At 34.3% G+C, this 26,961-nt stretch overlaps 1 protein-coding gene across 5 annotated transcripts in view; it reads right to left on the minus strand.

Annotated features, from left to right (window-relative positions):
- The window catches only part of TMEM135 (transmembrane protein 135), a 449,569-nt gene that overhangs the window by 181,934 nt on the left and 240,674 nt on the right, over window positions 1-26,961 (minus strand). For all 5 annotated transcript variants that reach the window (XR_007156343.1, XM_047878352.1, XM_047878354.1 and 2 more), the window contains one exon: window positions 9,376-9,422. Coding sequence is in view for 4 of the 5 variants with exons in the window: in XM_047878352.1 (XP_047734308.1) it covers window positions 9,376-9,422 (47 nt within the window). In the remaining variant the exon portion in view is untranslated. The remainder of the gene's footprint in view (window positions 1-9,375; window positions 9,423-26,961) is intronic.

The following is a 26,961-nucleotide window of genomic DNA, read 5'->3' on the forward strand; positions in this document are numbered from 1 at the left end:
ATCAGAAGGTTGAAAAGCCCTTCCCAGTTGTTTTAGTCAGTTCAAGCCATTATAACAAAACACTAGACACTGGGTGGCTTATAAATAACACTAATCTAGTTCTCACAGCTTCAGAGGCTGGCAAGTCCAAAACCAAGGTGCCAGCCAACAATGCCCACTTATTCACTGGTAGCACGCTTCTCACTGTAATCTCACATGGCAGAAGGGGCACAGGAGCTCTCTTGAGCCTCTTTTATAAGGGCAATCAATCATTCCATTCATGAGGACTCTGCCCTCATGATCTAATCACCTCCAAAGGCCCCACCATCTAATACCATTACCCTGACATATCAACATATGAATTGCAGGGGAACACAAACATTCAGACTATAGCACTAGCTTTTTAATCTACCAAGAGGATGACATACCAGCAAATTCTGGAAAAATACTGCCTTTTAACTACATTGAAGATATACAAAAATGAATGTAAATCCTTTAAATACATATGGCTACTCTGGCCAACATTACTTAGGCCTCCTCTTACCCTACTGCTTCTAGCAATTGTTTTCTTTTTCTTATTCCTCCTCTTCTCCAACGTTCCCACCCTTACAGGCAAGAGGTAAAACAGAGTCAACTGTATGAAAACAAGATCAAATGCATGGCAGCTGTTGGATTATGAAAAATGACAAAAAAATGTTGCAGACACTTTCAGGAATCACTTGTGGCTTTATTTCATATATAATATGATGCAGTATGATGCCTAGAGAGATTTGGAACTTGGGAGGGAAAAGGATACCCTGATTGGCTCCATTCTTCTTTCATTAAGTTTTTATTTTAAGTTGTTAGTTAACATACAGTGTTACATTAGTTTCACGTGTACAATATAGTGATTCAACAATTCCATACATCAGCCGGTCGGTGCTCATCACAGCAAGTGAACCTTAATCCCCATCCTTTACCCATTTTAACCTTGTTAGATTTTTTTTTAATCCAGTTTTCAATGGATGGACTAGCAGCAACTAGTTGAGAGTAAGGCTGGCAACAGAAAGACCCACCCAGCCAAATCTTGCTGCTCTGGGAATTTGGGGCCAATACACTTCTTTTCTTCTCACTCCACTCCCCTCCTCCTACCCTCAGCCCCCACAGTGCCCATCCACCCTATACTTCTAAGACCCTTTCTTCTCTAGCCTCACTTACTCTGCTGCCCCAACACCCCTCCAGTCAGATGGCATCAAAGTAGGAAACAGATGGGAGAAGAAGAAAGAAAAAGGAAGACAAGAGAAAGGAAAGCCCCAGGTTAAACCACAATCCCAATCCCATGGCTCTTAAATTTGCAGGATTAGCCTGCTTTTACCTTGTTTTTAACCACTCTCTTCCTAAGAGGTCCAGTTCTGTTCTTCTACCCCTTCACTTCCCTTCTCCTATGCTCTGAGCTCTTGTTGGGACAGAGGACTCTGTCGAATAGCTCAAGAATTGGATAAGTCCCAATCCTTCTGCTTTAGCTCTACCACATTGGAAATGAATGCATTTTTCCAAAAATACATTATCATAAATATTATTTGTTTCTATAGTACCACTGGCACTATACTCCAAGTACATTTTATAGATTCATTTATAGGTTAACTTTTAAAGATTGGCTTGGAAACATAAATATCATTTAAAAAATTATTTTCTTGTAGGAGCATCTGTTCTAAATTCTCATAGCCATAGGGATAACTGTATGAATAAAAAATTTAAAAAGAAACCAAACAAATAATTTGCTGAAGCTACAGAATTAGTAAGTGCTAGAGCCAAAACCTAAAGAGAGGACTGTTCAAATGTGTGGCATCAAAGACTATACAATTTCTATTATACCATAGAACCTCCAAAAATACATCTGTGTTTTTCATTAAGTAAATGAAAATTCTGAAAAGCTAAAATTTTACTTCTAATCATTAGATATTTTAAATTCAGTATCATTTATTAAAACACTTCCTGAGTATCCTTCTACCCAAACCACATCCAGTAATAATCACCAATGCTAATAAACTATTACTGACATTATCAGGGAAAAAAAAATATTTAAATTATTTCAAGAATTCGCCACTATTGTTAAAAATCTATCATATTATTTCTCTTACCTGTGCACATTTGATTTGCTCATACTTCTGTAAAGGGAACAGATTCTTATACCCAGGAAGAATTCCTTATTGCTCAAAACTAAAATGTTTATTGAAAAATGCTTTTCTCAAATCTTCTATCATCATTTCCAAAACAAAACATTTTCATTTCTCCTAACTTAAGAAGAATTATTTATAAGAATAATTATTCTTTTCTCAATAAAATAAATACAACTGTAGAACATGGAACAAAAGACTTTTTGCTCATGACACAGCTATTACTACTATTAAATTCTAGCTAGATCATATCTTACAGATTCATTAAAAAATAAATTCAACTATATACTGCCAACTTGATTTAGCTGAACAATGCAAAACGAGGTTAAAAGGGTTTTAGGTCAGAAGTGTAAATCAGGCTATTAGTAAAAAAAAAAAAAACAACATACTTATGGTTTATCCTTTTTAATGTTTATTTATTTTTGAGACAGAACGAGGGGTAGGGCAGAGAGAGAGAGAGAAACAGAGAATCCGAAGCACACTCTACAGGGTCAGCACAGAGTCCAATGCGGGGCTCTAGTTCATGAACCGTGAGATCATGACCTGAGCCGAACTCAGACACTTAACCAAATGAGCCACGCAGGTGCCCCATTTATGGTTTATCCTTTATTATAACTCGAAACTGACATCTTGATTCACAAAGAGGCTCCGATATCCAGTGGAACCTCAGGACCACTATAGGACTAGAACAAGCCAACTGGCAGTGAATGACAGTAGTATGTTAATGGCATAAACTTTTCACTGATTCAGTAATGTGTAGACATCACCACCTCTTGAACTTTGACATTAGTAAAAATAAATAAGATACTTACACTTAGAAAATCCCCTAAAAATACCATTTTTACTTTTGAAAATAAAATTGCAAAGACAACTGACCACTTCTACTGTGACTGTGTCCCCTTAGGTCTGTAAGGATTTGCATTTTAAGTTGACAGTACTTCTCCAAACAGTATTTCTCTTTGATACTAAAAACAATAAACATATTAGACATCAAATATTTGAATACAGTGTATTTGTTTATATGGGCACAGTATATCATGTGGCTGACAGGCAAAAAATGAAAATAGACTTGCCACAACTTCCACCCACAGATGGAAGTACATTCACCACATGGGCAGACTAATTTTCTCCCCCCAAAAACAAAGATCAGAGTCAAATGGCTTGAAAATAAGCTCTCTATTGTCAGAGAAAGTGATTTACAACATTTATGAACCTATGTTTTCTCACCTTTTCCATTTGCTTTGAGGAAAGCGACAGTCCTAATGATCTCTATATTTTATCTTTGCATAGGGCAGAATTTGCGTTTTTGGTAAGCTCACTAGCTTAGTTACCTATTATGGAAGTACCTCGATTCACTTGCATATATCTTCTGAGAAATACTGGTTTCCCAAGCCCATATCAATTTTTATTAACAAGTTAATTTACCTTTGGAGAATGGCAATGAATTTACGAAGCCAAAGGCCTAAGATTTTTCTATTTACTACCTCTCCTATGTATCAGTCCTCATCCACTTAAAACCATATGTTCAAGGCTTCCAAACAGAACGTCAGTATCCTCCTAGTCATTTAACATGCTCTCTCCCAGACAAGCAGGTTTAACAATCTAGCTATCTATGTTTACATTCTGCACTGCATGTTAAGCCATTTCTCTCCTCTTTCTCATTCCTCAACTTGTCAATCTCTCCTGCTTGCATAACTTTCTTTTACCCACTGAAACTTTCCCATGGTCTGGTCTCTCTTGTCTAAAAAAATAATAAACTAAGAAAGAATCCAAAAGAAAAACCTTAATCCTGTAACAACTTGCCTTATCCTCTCAAACTTCTTGAGTTTATTATACTCATTTCTACTTCCTCATCTCACACTTTTTTTGCATTTATTTAAAAAAATTTCCCAACTTTCTCAAAAAAAAAATTGACAAATCTAACTATATATATTTAGAATGAACATCATGTAACACAATCTACTCTTCCAACTCAACAAGAAAAACTTCTCCAGCAGTTTACCACTCCCCACTAAGTTGCTAGAGCAAATAAACAATTTTTAGCCCTTATCTTAAAGAATATATTTATAGTATTAACACAAAAAATAATGCCCTCATTCTTGAAATCCTCCATTTTAACTAACATTCTTTCATAGTTTAAAAACAATAATGCTGACTGGGAACTCTACTTCTGCTAAAGTAATAATCACGGTGCTAGGTGCTCACATGTATTAGCTTGGCAGTTTTCTCACTGCTATTGTTACCCATTAATGGTTCAATGCAGCTTCTTAAATAAATAAAATAAATTAGAATAAAAAAGATCCAAGTGTATTCAATGCAGTAAGGCTAAGTATTATTCTGGAAAACTTATGTGTGTGTGTGTATTCACAACATACAATTTAGCTCTTATTTTGGGTCATATTCAAAAAAGTCTGAAAGACACTGTGTCTAATTTATTCACCAGAACCCTACCAGTGAGGTCCATATAATTTACACTTTTTAATAAAGAAAAAACTAAGTATACAAAAGTTGTATAATTTGTCTGTAGTCAACCAGTTGGTGTGACATTCCAGAATAGCCTCTGTTTATCTCCTGATCTTCAAATACCCAAATGGTATCTATATTTCTCTATGCAAATATCTTAAAACACACTCCAATCTCAGAATTTAAAAAAAACTGTACTCAATTTCCACATGTTTCTCATTTGCTAATTTCCAGTGTTTCACTCTTCATCATCCAAGCATCAATCCTCATATCTTAGATACAACCACTCTTCACCATGTCATTACCACAATAACCTTCAGTCATGACCCACCCTTTCTTTCTAGAATAACTGCAAGAGTATCCTACCATTACCTGTCATTATGCTCCCTCCAAGCCTCCAATTCACTCTCTGCTTTGCTGGAAGAGATCTCTTCAAAATATAAATCTAGGGGTGCCTGGATGGCTCAGTCAGTTAAGTGTGCAACTTTGGTTTCAGCTCAGGTCATGATCTCACGGTTTGTGAGTTCAAGCCCCGCATAGGGCTCTCTGCTGTCAGTGCAGAGCCACTTCAGATCTTCTGTCCCCCTCTCTCTCTGTCCCCCCACCTCAAAATTAAATACACATTAAAAAAATGTTTTTAATATATATAAACGTAATTATTTAGGGCAAACTCTCCTAACTCTACAGTCAAACTGTAAAGTTCAAATGCAATACATAATTTCCTAGAATGGATTTTTGTGTACTTTGGGCAGTACTTTAAAAAATAGAACCCAAATGATATTTAAAGGACTTTTATTAAAATCAATAATGGTTGAAAGACCCAGATCAAAAGCTCTTTACTTGCTGTTAATGTTACTTCAAAGAAAATAGGTTACATTTACATACGGATAGTTTCAGGAACAATCACAAATGTCTTTCACTCAAAAATTGCAGATAGCTAATAAAATATGCCATTTTCCTAAAAACAAAATACATCCATATCTTGAGACTAATGAAAGGGTTTATTATTTGTACCTTCACAGAGAGTTGACTAGAATTCATCAAATGGCAGGCATCAATGCTGTTTCTAAATAACGTTTCAAACACAAAAACAATAAACTTTAATTTGTGCTGGTTTCTTTTTTTTTTTAATTTTATTTATTTATTTTGAGAGAGACAGACAGTGCAAGCAGGGTAGGGGAAGGGAGAGAGGGGGAGAGAGAGAATTCCAAGCAGGCTCTGCACTACCAGCGCAGAGCCCGATGGCTCAAATTCACAAAACCATGAGACGATGACCTGAGCCAAAACCGAGAGTCAGATGTTCAATCAACTGAGCTACCCACACACCTCTGAGTTGGTTTCTAAATAAAAATGCAATGCTTTTCAATGTTTATAGCAGATTAAGATATGTCTACTGTGAATCAGTCATACACAGTCTGTAGATTATCTGCTATGACAACACTTCTGAGCCCTTCAATCTACACGTTTAAACAAACTGTTGGATTTGTTGCTTCGCAAAGACAGGTGAAAAGAATTTCTAGCTAAGTACTCACTAGGATGTGATCAGAGTTTTCAAAATATGCTTTATGATACTATTTTAAATTAAATTCTTTAAAGAAAAGTGAAGCTGAATCATTTTATTTTTCTAAACTATGTGTTCTTCATACACATATATTTAGTGTTGAAAATAAAACCAATCAAATAAATTGTTTAAAAGTGTAGCATGCATCACTGTTTTTTTGAGCAGGATTAAGTGTAATAGTTTTGGCATGATTTTTGCGTTGTTGTTGATTCTTCCCTTTGCTTTTCAGTTAAAACAAAAAATAAGAGCTAATGATTCAAAAGAAACTCATTTCTTTTCTCCACATGACTATTGGAAAGATCCTAATCAAGCCTGAATCAACAACTATAATAAATCCTTGACTTAAAAAAAAAAAACACAAAATAACAAGTTGCTTTACTCACAAATACAGGTTTGTAAATTGAAAAAAAAAAAGTGCTTTACAGGTATACATGAGACAAAATATTCTACCAAGTTTTCAACCAGGACTTCTGCTTCATAGTGATAGGCATTTTTCTGAGGCAAAGTTATGACAACATGCAAAATAATAAGACGATTGAACAAAGGAGGCAGAATCATTATGAAGAATGCCCACTAGGGTTGTACAGAGAGACTTCTTTCAAAACATCTTCAAAATATTGTACCCCAGTTCCTAACAGAATTGATTTCTGGTACACAGACTGAAAATCAAGATCGCCATGTATGAGAAAATGTGTGTAAAAAAAAAAAAACCAAAACTACCTCTTAAAAAAAAAACAAAAGAGCTATTCAAAAGTAAGATACTTTCACTACACATTTAAATAGCCATAATTTCAAAACTAAGAACACTGGTTTGTTTTTTAAGTAAATTCATACAATAACCATCACATCCTATATGTCATTTTTAGAAAATACTTATAGAACTATTCCTCAAGTTCCTTCTCTAAATAAATAAAACTGGCACATTTTTCTCTCTGTTGAGAAAAAAATCTATTTCTATTTCCCTTTTTCCCATTTAGAGGCTAGGATAAAAAGACAGGTTGATTAATTTCTAACAAAATGTTTCCCTTATCCTCTCTTTTCCAAAGGAAGTTACTATGAATGGGGGCTGAGGAACAATATCATTTGATATTTATCTAATTTTACACAAGTAAAATTAAAATTTTAATAAATGGAAAAATGTGACCTCAAATATCCGTACCATACACCTGAATTTTAAGAATAGAATATTCTAATGCAATTAGACTCACTAACTCCTATGTACAATATTGTTTGTTCATTGCAAACACATGCCGGAATTCAGCCAAACATGTAGCAGTGTTTTGTTTGAGTGTAGTACTTTATAAATGGTTTTTTTTTTTGGCATTTGCCAAACCTCTTTTGTTGAGTTATTCAAACTAACTTCTGCCAAGAACACTAGGAATTTGGTGATAGTGCTTCTTTTAGGAGAAAACAACCCCTTTCCTCAGAAAACGGAAAATGTTTATCTTGGCACTAAAACCTTGTATTGAGCCTTCTGGAAAGTATTTTAAATTGTTGTTTTTAACCTAGACTTTGTGACTGAAACAGGAAAAGGTTTCATAGCTCTACACCAAAATACATATTTATAGGGCTGATTTTCTTTCTACACCAAAAATACTACGTTGATGGCAGCAATTTTCAAGCACAATTTCCTAGGACCATGCTAAAGTTTGGGCATTATCACTATATTCAACATACAACTTGTTTTTAAATCTTAAAACTAATGACTAAGAAATGATAAATGATGATCAAATATGCTATCCTTAGGTGTCATATTGGGAAGGATTGTTGCATTTAACTATGTTCTTTTAGGAATTATCACAAAAGGAAAATTTACTTGATATTGTACTTTCTTCCTGTGGATGTCAACAAAAGAAAGGTTTCTACGTTTTCAGCTTTTTTATATTTTCCCCACTAAGTATGCTTTATCTTCAGACTAGATGAACATAAAGATCAACCATGTGAACTTTTCACAATATTGTCCTACTAATAATCTGAATACAATATGAAGTTTTGGAAAATTGATACAGTCTTTGTCCTTAACACCTCTACCTCGCCCCTAACAGTTCAAACAATTTCACAAAGACCTCTAAAGAGCTGCAATGATTTTTCAGTCACTAATAACCAACAGAAAATACTATGTATGCACTCATTACCAATCCTTTGCAAATCAAGCCACCCTAGCCTGAAATTTGATCCATTTTTTTCCCTTCTATGGGCCTGGCTGTCCTTTTACAAGAGTAACAGCAGCAGTATCACTTTATAATGCATGTAAAATAGCTGATAAAGTGAAAATAAGTTAAAATCATATCATTGTGCTTATCAAATATTTATTAGGGTGTTCTGGAAGAAAATTGTTTTAAAATTCTGGTATGGTTAAATTGTCTTATTTAAAGGTATCTATAAAATATATCTTATTAAAACATGTAACTGCCTTTGTTAATCAAATACAAATTTTAATTTTAAAAGTTTGGTCCTTCCTGCTGTGATTGAATTCTGCCTATATCCAGAAAAATCATGAAAAATTGTCTTCAAATTAGTGTAATAAGAGTGAGATAAATGGAAATTACTGGTATCACTGATGGAAATTACTGGTATCACTGACAGAAAGGTTATGAAGGAGTGGACTCTTCCCAGTGAAAAATCCCATCCCTGTACTGCTGTGGCTATACAGCGATGGTATCCTTTTTATTGGCCTTGAAATCCTGAGCCATCCTAACACTCCTCCACAGGCCTCACAGTTCCAGTGTCAATGAGAAATATAACTCCGACATTACGGACTAACACAATACTTTAAAGACTATGACGAATATGCTAGTTTATCCCCACAGAAAATTTAGATTAAGCTCTACCATCACTTTTCTCTCATCTAAATCTAAAATGCTGACTGTTTTACAAGGAGAGTGAAGAATATCTAAAATCAGGTCCAGAAAAAACAAAAATTCACTTGTCAGAATTTGAGACTATTAATTTACATATTCTGCTTCCCAAGATGAACCTATAAGTAGAAAGTCAAAAAAAAAAACCAAAAAAAACAAATCTTCTTTCCCTCCCTCTATTCACTAAGAAGCAGTGATTTATCTCTAACTATTCTAGAGGAAAGAAAAAAAAATACAACTCACGCCACTTGTGAGAAACGATTATTTAGGGAACAACTTTAGTTATATGGCTGATTCAAAAAACCACAAAGGACCACTATTTTTTTCCATTAAAATAAATAGGTATAACAGTACATACCTGAAAAAGAACATGTACATGGCAGCTGTGATGCAGAACAAAAGGACCTACAACAAGGAGAAAATACATTACTTGTAAAAGACCGCTGACATCATTTGTGTGTCTTTCTTTTCAAATTTTAATTCCAGTATAGTTAGCATACAGTGTTATATTAGTTTCAGGTGTACAATATAGCAATCAATTCAACACTTCCGTACAACACCCATTGCTCCTTACAAGTGCCCTCCTTAATCCCCATCACCTATTTAACCCATCCCCCCCACCGACCTCCCCTCTGGTAACCATCAGTTTGTTCTCTCTAGTTAAGAGTCTGTTTCTTGATTTGTCTCCCTCTCTCTCTTGTTTCCCTTTACTCGTTTATTTTGGTTGTTTTTCTTTTGTTTTGTTTCTTAAATTCCACATGTGAGTAAAATTATATGGTATTTGTCTTTCTCTGACTGACTTATTTCGCTTACCATAATGCTCTCTAGCTCTATCCATGCCATTGCATCATTTGTATGTTATGAAGGCAAAATTCTCACTATTAAATCTTGTGCCTGAAACAATTTAAAGATGTGCACAACTAGTCATGCATGTACCACATTCCCTGTCTTTCAAATAAACCATGTTAAGGCAATAATGAGTCTGTTCACACACACAAACACAAATGAAATTATACACATTATACAATATGTATATATATTACAACATGTATATGTGTATATAGACTGGGTAGAAAGGTAACATGGTTCAAGAGGAACGATGAATTTTTTAAATTATCTGTAAGAATGCCTGAAGAAGCATAAGTAACTTAAGAACAAAGACATTTGTTCATTTATATAATGAAGTCAGCAAATAAATCATAAAGCTTATTAACTATTATGCCAAGATGACCAGATTTGTATTCAAATGTAAAAAATGTTTCAGTGGTCAGCCAATTCTAATCAATAAGAAAAACTCCTATAATTATAATCATCCTTTGTGGGATACAGACTAGCTGTAAAACAAAATTCCTCTAAAAGCAGGCATCCGAACACAATAAATCTAAATTTAAAAAGCTCCTCTCAAACACAACATAATAAGGTGTATGTGGAAAGAATCCAGAATCCAAGTCCTGACCAAAAGCTTAGTTATGCCAACAAAGTGGATCTCCGTAAGGTGTTTTAAATCACTGAAAAACAAGTTGTAAAAATGTGTTCTTGTGTTAACAGTATAAACTAAAACATGATTGTCAATGGCCTCACATCACAGATAAATGACAAACGAGCAATCTTTAACTGTAAAAGGCTTACCACAAAGTACAACAAAAATGAATATAGGACAAAATAGTGTTTTGGTACTTCCAACACAATTTCTAGTCAACTAAGAAAAGCATAGTAGTTTTGCTATTACAGTTAAGCTTGACAGGTTTGCCACCTTGGCTTAAGATAAGCATTATAAACATAACCTGAATGGCTTAGAGATCTATAAACCCAAGACCCAAAAGAAAATAGGTATCATTTACTACAAAACAAATATTTCTATTATTATATAGAAAACACATAACATCTCCTTCTCTATATAAAATATATAAAATCTCTTTCTAATAAACACACACAAAATCTTCTGTCCTCTCTCCTTCCTTTCCTCTTTCTCTTTTCCATTGCCTTAAAAAATACCCTATCAATGACACGTAAGGTGTATATCACTGTTTTTGTAAACATAACATAAAGTGTATGGAATAACTTTCAATTACTGATTAACCAAAACCAATTAAAAATTAAAGTTCAAGTGAGTTTGTGTACTGGCTGTAATTTGCCAGCCAATGACCCAGATCATGAAACTCAATTTTTAGTTCCCTATCATTCTATACCCTTTGGGCAAAGCCTTAGTTCCCAGATGTTCAAGGTTTCATTCTTTCCCTGAGCTAGTCATTTTTCCCCCTTGCAAACCTACTCACAAACCTCTCTAGAAGTGTCCCACAAATCTTTTCCATACCCTCCACCTTTCTCTAAGGAAAATTTCTTTAGTCACTTTCTCTTAAAATGTTGCTATGCTCTATCCTAATGTTCTAAACCTATCGATGCTCATGTTAAACTAACATTTATCTTTGCAAATAATACACCTGAAAATGGGAAAAAGTACAATGTTAAAGATCTCAAGCTCTGGAATACAGCAGATCTGGGTTTGAGTCTAGTTGTATGTGACTTTCAATGCCTTATATAATTTCCCCTAAGACATAGATCTCTTGTCTATAAAGTGAGAATTGGAGTTCACTTTTTTATACAGTAGAGATTCAAGAGATAAAAATCTATACAAGCGGGGGGGGGCGAGGGGGGGACCTAAAGGATATTAATATACAATAGATCAATTCATTTAACAGATATTTACTGAATGCCTACTATGTTCCAGAAACTGTTCTAGAACCTACAACAGTACACAAAATGGGCAAAGTCCTTACCCTAATGAAAATTATCTTTTAGTCAGGTGAAAGAAGATATTAAAAGAAAATACTATGTTAAATAGTGATAGCAGTTTGGGAGAAAAACAAAGCAGGATAAGGAAATAAAGTGCAGGAGAATAGGGGTCGTGGTTTTAGACAAAGTGGTCAAGGAAGCCAAGACTTAGTAGAGAGAGTGAGGAGATGAGGAGTAAGCAAGGGGACTGTATCAACAGAACCACTGGAAAGATTCTGATTTTTATTATGAAAGGTATTCAGTACTGTGTTAATTAAAGGTGCTAAAGAAACGATTTAATTTTTAGTGATGTAGTGTTTTCAAAGTTTTTTAAATTAATTGTGCTAATTTATTAAACATGGTGTCTTCAAAAAAATGCTGTTCCAAATAAATGACAATCTGCAGTTAAATAAGGAAGAATATTTTCTGTTCTTCAAAATTCAGAATTTGAAGGCAAAAGGAACTTAGATAAACCTCTATTTTTTTTTCATATCAGGAAACTAATGTCCTGAGAAGTTAAGTGATACATCCATGCTTACCCCAATAGCTGTATTTTGCATTTCCTTCATTAAACAAATATTGGTCAAATGAGTCACTCTAGAGCTGCTCTATACAGAAAATATTTAAATACAATTTAGACCCTCAAGACACTTACAGATAATGACTGCTCCATTGTCCAAATCTGTAGCTGCTGTTCACATGTGGCTAGTTAAATTTTTAATACCTTTACTGAAGTAAAATTAACATATTTAAAGTACACAATTTTGTAAGTCTTGACATAGGTATATATACCTATAAAATCATCATCGTAATCAAGATAACAAACACATCCATCACATCAAAAAGTTCTTAACCTCATTCCCTTATTATCATCTTCATATCTGCAGAATCTATAGTAATGTCACCTCTTTCATTCCCAGTATTTGTAGTTTGTATCTTATTTTCTTGATCAGTCTGGATACAGATATAGTAACTGCATTGATTTTATCAAAGAACAAACTTTTGGTTTAATTAATCTTCTCTGATGTTTTTCTGTTTTCTATTTCATTGACTTCAATTTGATCTTTATTAGTTCCTTTTTCTGTTTGCTTTAGAATTCATTTGCTTTTCTTTTCCTATTTTCTTAAAGACAGAAATTTAGGCCATTGATCTAAATTTTTTTCTTTTTTAATATCAGTATATAATTCCAAAATACCTGTTGTACATGTATTCTGATAATTTTGGTAAGTTTGTTATTCATTTTTGTTTATTTAGAATACTTCTCTTAATGTATTTATCTATTAACTTATTTATTTGCAAGGGGTGGGGAGAGAGGGAAAGAAAGAATCCCAAACAGGCTCCATGCTGTCAGTACAGAGCCTGATGCAGGACTCAGTCTCACAAACTGTAAGATCATAACCTGAGATGAAATCAAGAGCTCAACGGACTGAGCCACCCAGGCACCCCAATTCAGAATACTTTCTAATTCTGCTTTTGCTTACCGCTTGTAATCCATGACTTAATTAGAAGTATGTTAGTTCCCAAATATTTGGGGATTTTCAGTGACTTTTCTGTTGTTAATGACTTACTTGATTCTATTATGGTCAGAAAGTACTTTATATGACTTGATTATTTCCAAATTTATCAGGACTTATTTTACGTTCCAGAACACATCAGAATATGTTCCATATATTTGGTAAATACCCATGTGTATTTTATTTATTTTTTTTAAGTTTATTTTCTTCTTTAGTGATCTCTATACCCAACATGGGGCTTGAACTCTCAATGCTGAAATCAAGAGTCAGACAGAGCCAGCCAGGTGCCCCTCCAACCATGTGCATTTGAAAAGAATGTGCATTCTACTTTTGCTGGGAAGAGAGTATCAATTAGGTCAAGCTGGTTGATGGTGTAGTTCAAATCTTCTGTATCCTTATTGGATAAAGGGCTAGTATCCAAAATTTATAAAGAACTAACCAAACTCCGCACCTGAACAACAAATAATCCAGTGAAGAAATGAGCAGAAGACATGGACACTTTGCCAAAGACAACCAGATGGCCAACAGACACATGAAATGATGCTCAACATCACTCATCATCAGGGAAATACAAATCAAAGACACTCAGATACCACCTCACACTGGTCAGAGTGGCTAAAATGAACAAATGAGGAGATTATAGATGCTGGCGAAGATGTGAAGAAACGGGAACCCTCTTGGACTGTTGGTGGGAATGCAAACCAGTGCAGCTGCTCTGGGAAACCGTGTGGAGGTTCCTCAAAAAATTAAAAATAGATCTACCCTATGACCCAGCAATAGCACTGCTAGGAATTTACCCAAGGGATACAGGAGTGCTGATGCATAGGGGCACTTGTACCCCAGTGTTTATGGCAGCACTTTCAACAACAGCCAAATTATGGGAAGAGCCTAAATGTCCATCAACTAATGAATGGATAAGGAAGATGTGGTTTATATAAACCATGGAATACTACTTGGCAATGAGAAGGAATGAAATCATGCCATCTGCAGCAATGTGGATGGAACTGGAGGGTATTATGCTAAGTAAAATAAGTCAGAGAAAGACAAATACCGTATGTTTTCACTTATATGTGGATCTTGAGAAACTTAACAGAAGACCATGGGGGAAGGGAGGGGGAAAAAAGTTACAAATAGAGAGGGAGGGAGGCAAACCATAAGAGACTCTTAAATACAGAGAACAAACAGAGGGTTGATGGGGGGTGAGGGAGAGGGAAAAGTGGGTGATGGGCACTGAGGAGGGCACTTGGGATGAGCACTGGGTATTGTATGGAAGACAATTTGAAAATAAATTATATTTTTAAAAAATCTTCTGTATCCTTAATGATTTGTCTACTTGTTCAATCATTGAGAGAAGTTATCAAAATGTCCTGCTGTAATTGTGAAGTTGTCTCCACAATCTCTCCTTGCAATTCTATCACTTTTTCCTCAGTGTATTCTGAAGCTGTTTTTAGGAACATAAATATTTAGCATTATGTCTACTTTATCATGATTAAATTACCTTCTTCATCTCTGATAATATTCCTTTGCTCTGAAATCTATTTTATCTGACAGTAACTCCAGATTTCTTTTAATACTATTATCCATATTTTTACTTTTAACTGATGGAGTCTTTATATTAAAAGTTCATTGTGCATAGGCATCTTGTTGTTTCTTGTTTTCTATTCTATCTGAAAATTCTCCATCTCTTCATTGGCACAGAGTGTTTAACATGACTACTGGTAAGTCGAGAATTAAATCTATCATCTTGGTATTTATTTTTCTATTGTTTCTCATTTGTTTCCTTTTTCCTCCTTTCTACCTTTTCTGGATTGAGTATTTAAAGGACTCCAATTTTTCTCTTTTGTTGGCTTATTTTAGTGTTTGTTTTAGGGTTTACAGTGTAGATCTTTAAACTGATGCAGTCTCCATTCAAGGGATATTATACCACTTAATATATAATACAGAACTTTACAATAATATTCTTCCATTTCTCTTCTCCTGACCTTTGTGCTACTCTTGCCATCTATCATACTTTAACCTATATTATAAAATGGCTATATTTTAACCCTTTTCTTCAGAAATGTAGATCTAAAAATAATTCCTTTGTTTTGAAAGATATTTTTGCAGGGTGTAGACTTCTAGGTTGATAGACAGTTTCATTTCAGTAGCTGGCTCAACAAATGTCACTCTAGTATCTTCTTCCAATTTGATTACCATGTGCCTTGGAGTAGTCTTCTTCATGTTTCTTGTACTAGGGCTTCATTAAATTTCTTGAACCTATGGGTTTATAATTTTCACCAAATTTGAAAATGTTTTAGTCATAATTACATCAACTGTTTTTTCTTCCCTCCTTTTGACCTTTAGGAGCTCTAATTAACATACAGTAGGTCTCCCGAAGTTGTCCTACAAGTAATGTTCTCTTTACTTTGTAAAAAAAATTCTCTTTACTCTGTGTTTCATTTTGAGTTGTTTCTACTGTTATGTCTTCAATTTACTAATATTTTCTCCTGCAATGAATGTCGACGCCATTCAGTAAATTTCCCATCTGATGCATTGTAATTATCTCTATAAGTTTGATTTATATTTTCCCCCTATTTTCCTTGTCTCTAACTTTCTGCAACTATGGAATTCAGATATAACAACTCTTTTTAATGTCCTTGCCTACTAACTCCAACAGCTTTGTCATTTGGGTTTGGTATTAATTGACAGATTTATCTTCTCATTACAGGTTAAATTTTGTTTCTTCTTATTGCATGCCCAGTAATTCTGACTGGATATCAGACATTCTGAATTTTACCTTGGTGAGTACTGGATATTTTTGTATTCTCATAAATCTTCTTGTTTGTTCTGGGACACAGTTATTTGGAAACAGTTTGATCATTTAAGGATTTGCTCTTAAGATATTTTAGGAGGGAGTGGAGTAGTGCTCAATTTAGAGCCAATTACTCTCCATTACTAAGATAAGACCTGTATGTGTACTTTACCCAATGCCACAAGAATCTTGAGATTTTCCCATCTTTTTTCCAGAAACAGACACTATTCCTGCTGCTATCTGAATGCCAAGCAATCAAGTAAGGACCTGGAATCCTTTCAAGTTGTTCCTTCCTTGGCCTAGGGCATTTCCCTCAGGTACAGGCCCTAACTGGTAAGCAGCTGTGCACTTTTCTCTCTGGTCTTCTGTTCTGTGAACTCTATCCACCATTGTTTCCTCTCGCTCTCTACTCTGTTTCTTCAACTCAGGAAGTCCTTGACTTTGTCTGAATGCCTCTTCTTTGATCCAAGCCTAGAAACTCTCACAAGCATTAAGCTAGGGTACTCATTGTTTCCCAGCTCTGAGGGCCCTCTGCCCTTCAGTGTCTAATGTCCAGGACCTTGAGATCGTTGTTTCATGTGTTTGTTTCATGTGTTGCAATTTGGTTGTTGCAGCTGTAAGAGTAAGTGCTACCTGAATCAACCCATAACTGTTATTTATTACATCAAGGACAGAAGCAGAGTGTGGTTCTTTAAATTTAAATTATTTACAATTAAATAATATTAAAATTCAGTTCTCCATTCACACTAATCATTTTCATAGAATCCACACCCACAAGTGGTTGTGGATTCTATAACAGACAGGACAGCCACAGAATATCTCCATTACTGCAAAAAATTCTATTAGACATGCCTGGCTAGTGAATGATATTTTCACTGTGAATTGTGGTAATGTTATATAGCACTTAAAATATTCTCTCTTCGGTTGTAAAGTAGACATCTGCATACATCTATTTTTATACTTTATACTTTTATGTCTAAATCAACACAAAATTTATAGTCCTACCACTTACTTTACTCATTTGTAGAAACAATACAATACCATCTCTTACATATATGTATGGAGTAAATGAAATAACATACATAAAGCCTGAAAGAGTTACTAGTATATCAAACATGCTCAGTAAATAACTACTAACAAGAAATAATTTCTCTGTAATTCTCTTCCATTTCACAACCATTGCACAATACACTTACGAAGGATAAGGAATTTTGCAATTGCTTTTTTCACTTTAATTTTGTAACATTTTTTTTAACTCAAAAAGTAATGTAGGGTATGCTACAACATGGATGAACCTCAAAACATTATTTAACTGAAAGAAGCTAGTGACCACATGTTGTATAATACCATTTATATGAATTCCAGAAAAGACAAATCTATTTACAAAAGTAGAGTTAATGGATGTCTAGAGCTAGGGAAATGAGGGGTGACAGCAACTGTTTGCTCATGGTACAAAGTTTCTTCTGGGTGGGTGATGAAAAGTTTCTAATATTAGATTGTAGGGATAGATGCAGAACTCTACATACTAAAACTCATGTAATTAACACTTCAAAATGGCAAATTTTATAGCATTTAAATTACATGTCAAAAACACTATTCAAATTGCTTTTTACACAGTAATGCATATACACAATAAAAACAAAACTGCAAACAACAAAAATACAAGGAAACGAAAGTTCCCTCCTATTCCAGATCTCTCATATCCTGTCTGTACCTACATCTGTACAGAGACACATATCTAATAAAGTATGTTTTATCCTTTTCTTTTAAATTTTACACACACCCATATGGAAATGCTGACATTTCTTAAAACAGTCTATGAATAGACATTTGGAGTGAAAGGAGCCAGTAAATACTGAATACCAAAGTACATTTTATAAAAAAGCGCACTTACATCTCGAGGTAAATTCTTAGACCTGAATTCACTACATTAAGGCCTATCAGCATTTTTTATTTTGATGCACTCCCATCAACAGTATTGAGTGTATCTACTTCCTTACACCAGCTATTTCCCTATACCCAGAAAAACTGTTTTATCAAACTTGTTTATCCTTGCCAATCTGATGGATGAAAGAGGTGGTTTCTCATATTAGAGTTGCTTTTTCTATCAGTAAAACTAAGCCTCCCAGATTTATAAACCATTTTGGTTTTTGGTCGATCGGTTTCTTTTTCATATCCTTTGCCTATTTGTGGATTGTTGATCTGTTAGAAACTATTCTTATTTTTTGAAACTGCATATATTTATATAAAAACATAGAACGAATTTCATTATTATCTATTTGCACCAAGAATGAGAGTGGTTAAATAAAAGTAATCATATGAAGGAAATCTCATAATGTACTAAACCAAAAAAACATTTTAAGCCAAGAGTATACACAAAGTATAACAAATGATGTGAAACTAAAGTTCATTCAGCTGAAAAATACTGTTTTTTCTGGAATGCCTTTTTAAGAAGTGATTGTTTTACAATACAGGGCTTCCTGCTATAGAGTTTATAAAACTTCCAAAAAAAAAAAAATGTACTATTCCTCTCCTCACTATGTCATGCAGAATTTTATGAAAACTATCCCTTCTCAAAGATGTAACAAATAAACAGTATCACAATATATGAATACTTTAAAATCCTAAAAACAACCAGAAATATTAAAAATGTGAATATGGCCCAATGTGAATACGTCCTGGAAAAGAGAGCTGTTTTTAACATTTAAGCCTCAAAAATGGTTAAAACACATATCCTGAAGTCATTTTAGAGCATACTAGAGACCTGAACAGATGGTGCATTTAAGTATTTCCTACCACAGAGCTCTACTGCTTTTCTTTAACATACTCAATTAAATGTTCTTTGTCCCTGATCACTTCTTCTTGAGTGTATCCAAAGACAATGATGCCCCTTTGCTGCTTAGCCTTCATTACTCATTAAGCCCATTTCCCCCCACCAATCCATTGAGCCTTCTTCTTCCATTATGCAAATAAGTAATGAAATCTCATTTCTGTTTTGGGAAAAGAAGCAACAAGCTTCGCCTTGCCCATGTGGACTTTATTAATATGTTAGCCGTGTATCCAACCCACCCATTCACAAAAATTGATCTAGTGTCTATGTGTTGCTAACACTTTGTGACGTAGCAAGTCAAAAAGAGTGAAAAAGAAGAAAGAACCACAGGTTCTCACCCTCATATTTGCTACACTGCCAGTACACTGGGGAAACAAAATTACATAACACTTGATACCTATTGCCCTTCTGATGTCAGTCTAGGGGGAATGTAGGCATATTAAGAAATCACTCCAATACAATACACTAGGACAGAATATTTACACTTCATCCTACAAGAGATACTCACCAAAACACCTGATTATGTTATTATTGAAATTACTCAACATATTTAGGCAATGCTTTTTTGGCCATCTATATATCTTTCTTAATGTCTGCACCAGAACTTACTTGAAATACAAAGTACCAAAGGACAGAGCCTTTACTTGTCTAATTCCATACATGGATACATTTCTTTACATGTAACCTTTTAATAATGATGTTTGTTTCTATTTATAGAATCCATCTTTCAAAAAAATAAACAGTTCTCCTATTCATACACTATTTAAAAGGCTGAACTTTAGACTCTAAGCATCTTTTCATTTTTTTCGCAAACACAAATCACCACATGGTCTCTCGGAGAAACCACTCTTACTGGATGAATGAGTGCATCATAACTTGCAATGTATAGATTTTGACTTTAAATACACTATGTATCATTATCATAATACTGACTGACTTTAGGTAATGCATAATCTCAAACAGCACTATTCCCATGTTAAATAGCTATGTATTGCTTTATAATCTTAAAAAATCTTAGGTAACTAAAATCTCATTTAATATATAGTCCATCTTTATAATCTGTCCTTTTGTTTTAGACTGGCAGTTTTACTTACTGATTTTTTAAAAATTTCCCTCCTTGACAAAACAAATACAGGGACAGTACAAAATACCTTGAGAGGAATTTTAGAGCCACAAATGCCAGACTTGAGGTAAGAAAGAAGTCTTGGGTCTCCAGAGTAAAACTATAAATTTGATCAAATCACTTCCATTTTTTTTTTTTATTTCTATCTTTTGTTACTTTAGACAGAGCATACGTGTGTGAGCAGAGGAAAGGGGCAGAGGGAGAGAGAGAATCTCAAGCAGGTCTTGATCCCATGACTATAGGATCATGCATGACCTGAGTCAAAATCAAGAGTCCAACATTCAAATGGACTCAGCCACCCAAGCACCCCAAATCACTTCCACTTTTTAAACCTTAACTTTTTCATCTTTAAAAGAAGTTATATTAATCTCTAGAATTCTTCAGAACTCTAAAATTCTACGATTCCATGTATCAATTTTTTTCACCACAGAACAAAGTTATTTCAAAGCAAAGAGTCACTAATACATCATGAGAAAAATCTCAGAATATATGTGTATAATAAGCAAATTAAAGTATTTGCTCTGAGCGAAGTGTAGGAAATTACATGATGTATGACAAAAACTTGGGGCCAGTCTCTTCCTTGCACTGCTCACTATTCTTGATTTATACCTTCAAGGTTAGCAAACAGAGTCTGGCAACACAATAACCTTGAAATTTTCCAGTTGTAAAAGAGTTAGGTTAGATAGCAGCTGGGAAGTATAGCCTATGTGATATCCTGTCCTTTTATGGTAAGTGAGAAAACTGTACTTGTTTTCCATAAAAATAAAACAATTTAAAGTATACAACTGTGAAAAATTTCAGTACACAGGAACTAATACAACTTATAAGTTAATTCCTTATAACAACAAAATTCTAATTTCTGCTAGCAGATTTTTAAAAAACAAATAGCATTAAACAATTCACTATTTAAAAGACTACAGATAAAGGTTTATACATAGAAACAATGCTTATAAAAAATTGCTTTAAAACTTAATGGTCAAGTAAAAGCCAAGACATGAATTTATTCACTGAACAATACTCATTGAAAGTATATTCTCAGAACTGGGCTATCAAAACCAATTAGACATTATCATTACATACCCACAATATTTTATTTGCACCTCAATTATGATCAAGTAAAGAAAATAAATGCAGTATACTGGAAGTAAGGTTTGGACACTGACTTATATTTAAAAAGTTAACAAGATCTCAACTGCTTTTTCCACCCCCCCCATACCCATTTCTCTATTGTATGGTCAATTCACTGGTCATTAAAAGTCATCAAAAATGCACCGGGGCGCCTGGGTGGCTCAGTTGGTTAAGCATCCAACTTCGGCTCAGGTCATGATCTCACAGGTTCATGGGTTTGAGCCCTGCATACGGCCCATTGCTGACAGCTCAGAGCCTGGAACCTGCTTCAGATTCTGTGTCTCCCTCTCTCTCTCTGCCCCTCCCCCTCCCCCTGCTCATGCGCGCGCGCTCTCTCTCTCTCTCTCTATCTCTCTCAAAAATAAATATTAAAAATTTTGGGGGCGCCTGGGTGGCGCAGTCGGTTAAGCGTCCGACTTCAGCCAGGTCATGATCTCGCGGTCCTGGAGTTCGAGCCCCGCGTCAGGCTCTGGGCTGATGGCTCAGAGCCTGGAGCCTGCTTCCGATTCTGTGTCTCCCTCTCTCTCTGCCCCTCCCCCGTTCATGCTCTGTCTCTCTCTGTCCCAAAAATAAATAAACGTTGAAAAAAAATTAATTAAAAAAATAAATAAATAAACGTTAAAAAAATTTTTTTTAATTTTTGAAAAAAAAGTCATTAAAAATGTAATTCAAAACAAACAAGAAAAGAGCTAAGTATGAAAAGGAAGCCAAATTAAACCACAGAAGAGCTTAAGATACAAAGTCAGTAAAGGTAAGTCAAGACAATCGAAAGGACCAGAGAACATGGAGAAAGAAGAAAGTAGAGAAATAAAACAGGTAACAAGCTGCTATGGATTAACAGTGCCAGGTACTACAAAAGAAATTTTTAACATACTGTTGACTTTTAACCCTAACAATATCTCTTTAAGGTAGGTTTCTATTACTCCCATTTTAAAGATGAGGCAATTGGGCTTGGAAGATAAATTACTCACCTAAAGTTACAGAATATTTAAGTGGTTGAAGACTATTCTGATTTCAAATTCAAGGCTTTCAATTATACTCCTTTGCCTCCAGAAAATATTTTATTCTTATTAATGTTGATTGATTATAGTGCTTCCATGATAAGAATAATCCCCATAATGCTTCCACCAATGTATTATTTTTTTAACCAGTGTCTGTCATTTTTAAAAAAAAGGGAATGAGGGGAAATTTTTTAGAGTTCAATATAATAATAATTAAAATAACGGTGTTGGGGCACCTGGGTGGCTCAGTCGGTTGAGCGTCCAACTGCAGCTCAGGTCACGATCTTGGGGTTTGTGAGTTTGGGCCTTGTGTAAGGCTCTGTGCTGACAGCTCAGACTGGAGCCTGCTTCAGATTCTGCATCTCCCTCTCTCTGACCCTCCCACGCTCATACTCTGTCCGTCTCTCTCAAAAATAAATAAACATTAAAAAAATAATAACAATGTTAACAACAACATCAATTGCTGATGTTATTGAATGCCTGCTATATGTCACATGCTGTTTTAAGTGCTTGATGTGTATGACCTTACATAATCCTTAAAACAGCCTGCGATATAGGGATTATTATCCCCACTTCAGAGAAGAGGTTTAGGGAGACATACATAGTTACAGGATTGACACAGATTTAGAAACCAGGTGTGATAACAAAGCCCATGAGCTGTCATGGATTTCTCTCAAAGTTTCCTTTTAAAAGCCTCATTACAGCATTACAGCTTTTATAAGTTTCATTCAAATTAATTATGAAACATCTCTTATTTTCATGGACAGCAGAGAAAAATAGTAAGTTAAGATACAGTCTCTGTGTAAAAGAATTATTTGCATAATGAGCCAGATTTAAGAAAAGCAAAGATGACAAGAAAATTCCATAATCCTCAAAACTTGTCTAAAATATTTATTCTAGTAAAGAAAAACACATCTAAAAATATTTTTCATTTCCAAAATAAGTAATTTAAATATTACAATAAAAAACTAAAACAACAACAATCAAAACAAAACTCAAAATCCTCCATGTTTATATATTGAGATGAGAAAAAAGTGGCATGAGCCAGTTTTCCAGTATGTTTACATAGCCTATATAAGGGACTATTCTTTGTCCTAATGTGGCCAAACATGTTACTTTTTCATTTAAGAAAAGAACCAAACAACACAAAAAAGCTTACATGTCATTCAGCACATGGAGGAAAAAGGTTTTATATGGACTCAGAGCAAAGTCAAAGCTGAAAAAATATTGTGTTTTCAGCAGGGCAAAGTAGACAGGTCACCTAAGTGAAACTTCATTATTATAAGTAGACAGTTTGTAGAAGTTTAGTTATTTTCATCCAAATGGTGGTACTCTCCTTAACTTCAAATAAGAACGAGGCTTAGGGTGATACTCTGTTTCAAAAATAAATTACAAAAATAAATAAATAAAAATTACAAAAATAAATAAATAAATACATTACAAAAATAAATTAAAAAATAAATAAATAAATAAATAAATAATTTATTACAAAAATAAATAAATAAAATTACAAAATAAATAAATAAATAAAATAAATAAATAAAAGCACCCAGATTATTTTAGAGAGCTCATAGCAGGGCTACATATAAACAGCACATAGCAGTATGTAATTCAGATTTTCATCATTTTTTAATTTTATAATTTAATGTAATTTATTGTCAAGTTAGCTAACATACAGTGTATACAGTTTGCTCTTTGCTTCAGGAGTACATTCTCATGATTCATCACTTACAAGTGACCTCCTTGATGCCCATCACCCATTTTCCTCTCCCCCCACCCCCCAGATTTTTATCATTTGATAAAGGTAAGAAAGACCATTAAACTGAGAGTTATTATTATCCTAACCAAGGTGCCCAGTGAGACAGCACTCACTACCTCACCAAACAAAGCTGTGCTGTGGACCAAAGGCCAACAGCTGCCCTCCACCTGGGTTCCAAATGTTTTAGGTGTCCACTGAGAACCAACTCAATCCCAATGCATAACCTCCCACAAAACAGCTATCAACAATAAAGAACAGGATATATAATTTCTTTACTGTTGTTTTAAACACAGCATATGGATAATTTTACTCATGCATTGGTATAATAAAATGTCATTTAGTTTTCCCAAATAGTATACTCCATGCCCATTCTTTGGGCATATGCTTATTCCAGAACTCATTTGAGAAAATCCTTCCTTGATTAGGCATGGCATTGCTCATATCTTAGTTCTCACTTTTTCTATCCAGCTGCTGATTGCTCTCTGCATAGGTTCCCACTGACTACCACTTTTTCAGGCAAGAAGGTCCAGAACTGATGGGCTATTTTATGTTGTTTTGTTTTTTCCTAATGAATATTTTTAAAGTCTTACAGCATAATGTAGTCAGCATTACCTCTACCAAAAAAGTGAGGGCGGGGCGGGGCGGGGGGAGTGGTTATAGCTTGTGCTTGAATTCTGAATCAGATAAACTATGGAAGACTTTTCAATCATCTCTTCCAAACTGAATCCACACAAGATTATTCCTTTTGAGCTTCCTATGCTTATTACATCAAGAAAACACAACAGATCAAGGCCTCTCAGTTATGCTGGGTTAACAAATTTTAAGAAACCTTCATTTTCTGTGTTTTTTTTTTCCCTTCCCAATCACCAAGACAGATTCAGTACCTAGTTTATCACTAAGAGACACAATGATACTGAAATGTATACTTTTTCAAAATACCTACAAAAGCATCTTAACAGTTTAACAGAAAAGATAATGATAAAAAGACTTTGAAAAAATCACCAATACCTTTTAAAAGTCAACTTTGTTTAATACTTAATGGGTCTAGCAATGGGAAAAAACTTAAATGCTTATCTGGTCTTGTTACAACAGTAAAAATGATTTAAGAATAAACAGAAATAAAAATCTAGCACAAATGTAAAATGAAGTTTACATCCAGTATTAGCTACTAGTTATGGATTGCAAAATGATTAAAAAAAAAAGAATTAAAGAGTGGATGTTATTTCTATCATGGACATCTCTACTGCATGTGGTCAACCAACATCTTGTATGAAATTTGTGTATAGGCAGTTTCAAGGATGAATGTGGACCATATGACTTAATATGCAGGCAGGAAGTGTTTGTCTGTCTAAAAGTCAAAACCACAATTTTAGGCACTAATACCTGGGAATGTTCATTCGGACTCTTCACCCCTTATAAATACATTACTCTTAACAACACTGACGTCAGTGTTGTGTAGGTATGTATGCATGTATATATATGTGTCTGTGGAAAGACAGACAGAGACAGATAGGTACATAGGTTGCTTTATATTCAACAGTTCAGAATTCTCTTACCAAAGGAGAGTATTCCCTGAACTTTCCAAATAAACTCAAAATAATGTACTGGCAAACCTGAGTACAGGCTATATTTGGAGAAATTTCTACCTTGTTTTTTTTTCTCCCCATCTTACTTGCTCTTTTCATAATGCCTCCACCTAAAAGGACGAGGAGTCTTCAGAATGAAGAGTGCTTTAGTCCCTCAACTATGTTCACAACCTGATAATCATCTACTCCTAAAGAAATTGTCACAAAAGGAAAAATAAGTTTTGTTTTTCTTCTCAATCCTGAAATGAACAAAAGTCTTCTTAAACTTTCTCACAAAAGTATTATTAATGTTCTCAGTCTTTTCTAGTAGCAATTGGCATAGCTGCAGTTATAACTTACTTCTCTTGCATATTACAAATACATCCATATTAATTTTATTTAAAAATACCCAAAATGTGAATTTATACTTCCTCTAGGTCCTATCCCAAAGAAGTGCCTTCAAAATGCAGATTATTGGACATATAGACATATGGGACATAGATTCATGGTTAGGAACAAAAAACCCATTCATTTAAGTTATAGACTTAGTTATTTCTCTCATCTGACCTGAATTTTTTTGAGGTAGCTATTTTAAAGGTATCTTACAGTTTACAAAGTTACAGGTTTTTCAAAATAAAATTCTGAAAAATAGCATACACAAAGACACCCCTGGCATATTTCTGAAATACCATGTCTGAACACCACTGTTGCCTGCAGCCACAAAGTTACAATGAGGTGCACAAGCAGGGTATCAACAGAGCAGAACAACCCAGTACAGGACTGTCATGCTGGGAAGAGGATTAGAAATGAAACAGACTAACATCCTAAAAAATAAGTCCTTTCAACACCCAAAGCACTTTGAAACTGATATGACATGGGCTTCTCAGTCTTCAAAATTTAATTAGTAACAATAAACCAAACTAATTGGGAGTAGAAGTTCTGAAGAGTATTTCTAAATGTAATTTTCTCAGTGTATTAAATACAGGGCATGGCAAAAATGAGGTATGCATGTATGTCAGCCAAAATTTTCACATGGAAATTCTGTCTATAACAACAAATAGTCTGATTAATATTTTAATAGAAAAGGCCCCTAAGGAAAGCAGGTGGTTCCTGGTACACACAGTCTCAGTGTCTGAGCTATCCTAAGTGTACATTCTTTCATCTTAATCAAGCTAGGAGCCAAAGTATAAACTGACATTTGTGGAAGCATGATTTCATTATTATGAAAATAAAAAAGGGTACAATGACCAGTTTTCAAATGAAACCTAAACATTAAAATATCGGTAATTACACTGCTTCAAAAATTTCATTAGAAATAAGACATTCACATATATTGAGACCTAGCTGAGCAAAAAATAAATTCTTCAATTAAATATACTCAGTATTTAGTAGTGAGCATAGTATGAATGACTGAAGAAAACTTTCCCCATTATCTCTAACAATAAGGTGACATTTGTATTT

This window comes from Prionailurus viverrinus, chromosome D1 (genome assembly GCF_022837055.1).
Source record: "Prionailurus viverrinus isolate Anna chromosome D1, UM_Priviv_1.0, whole genome shotgun sequence".
NCBI classification, from domain to species: Eukaryota; Metazoa; Chordata; class Mammalia; order Carnivora; family Felidae; genus Prionailurus; species Prionailurus viverrinus.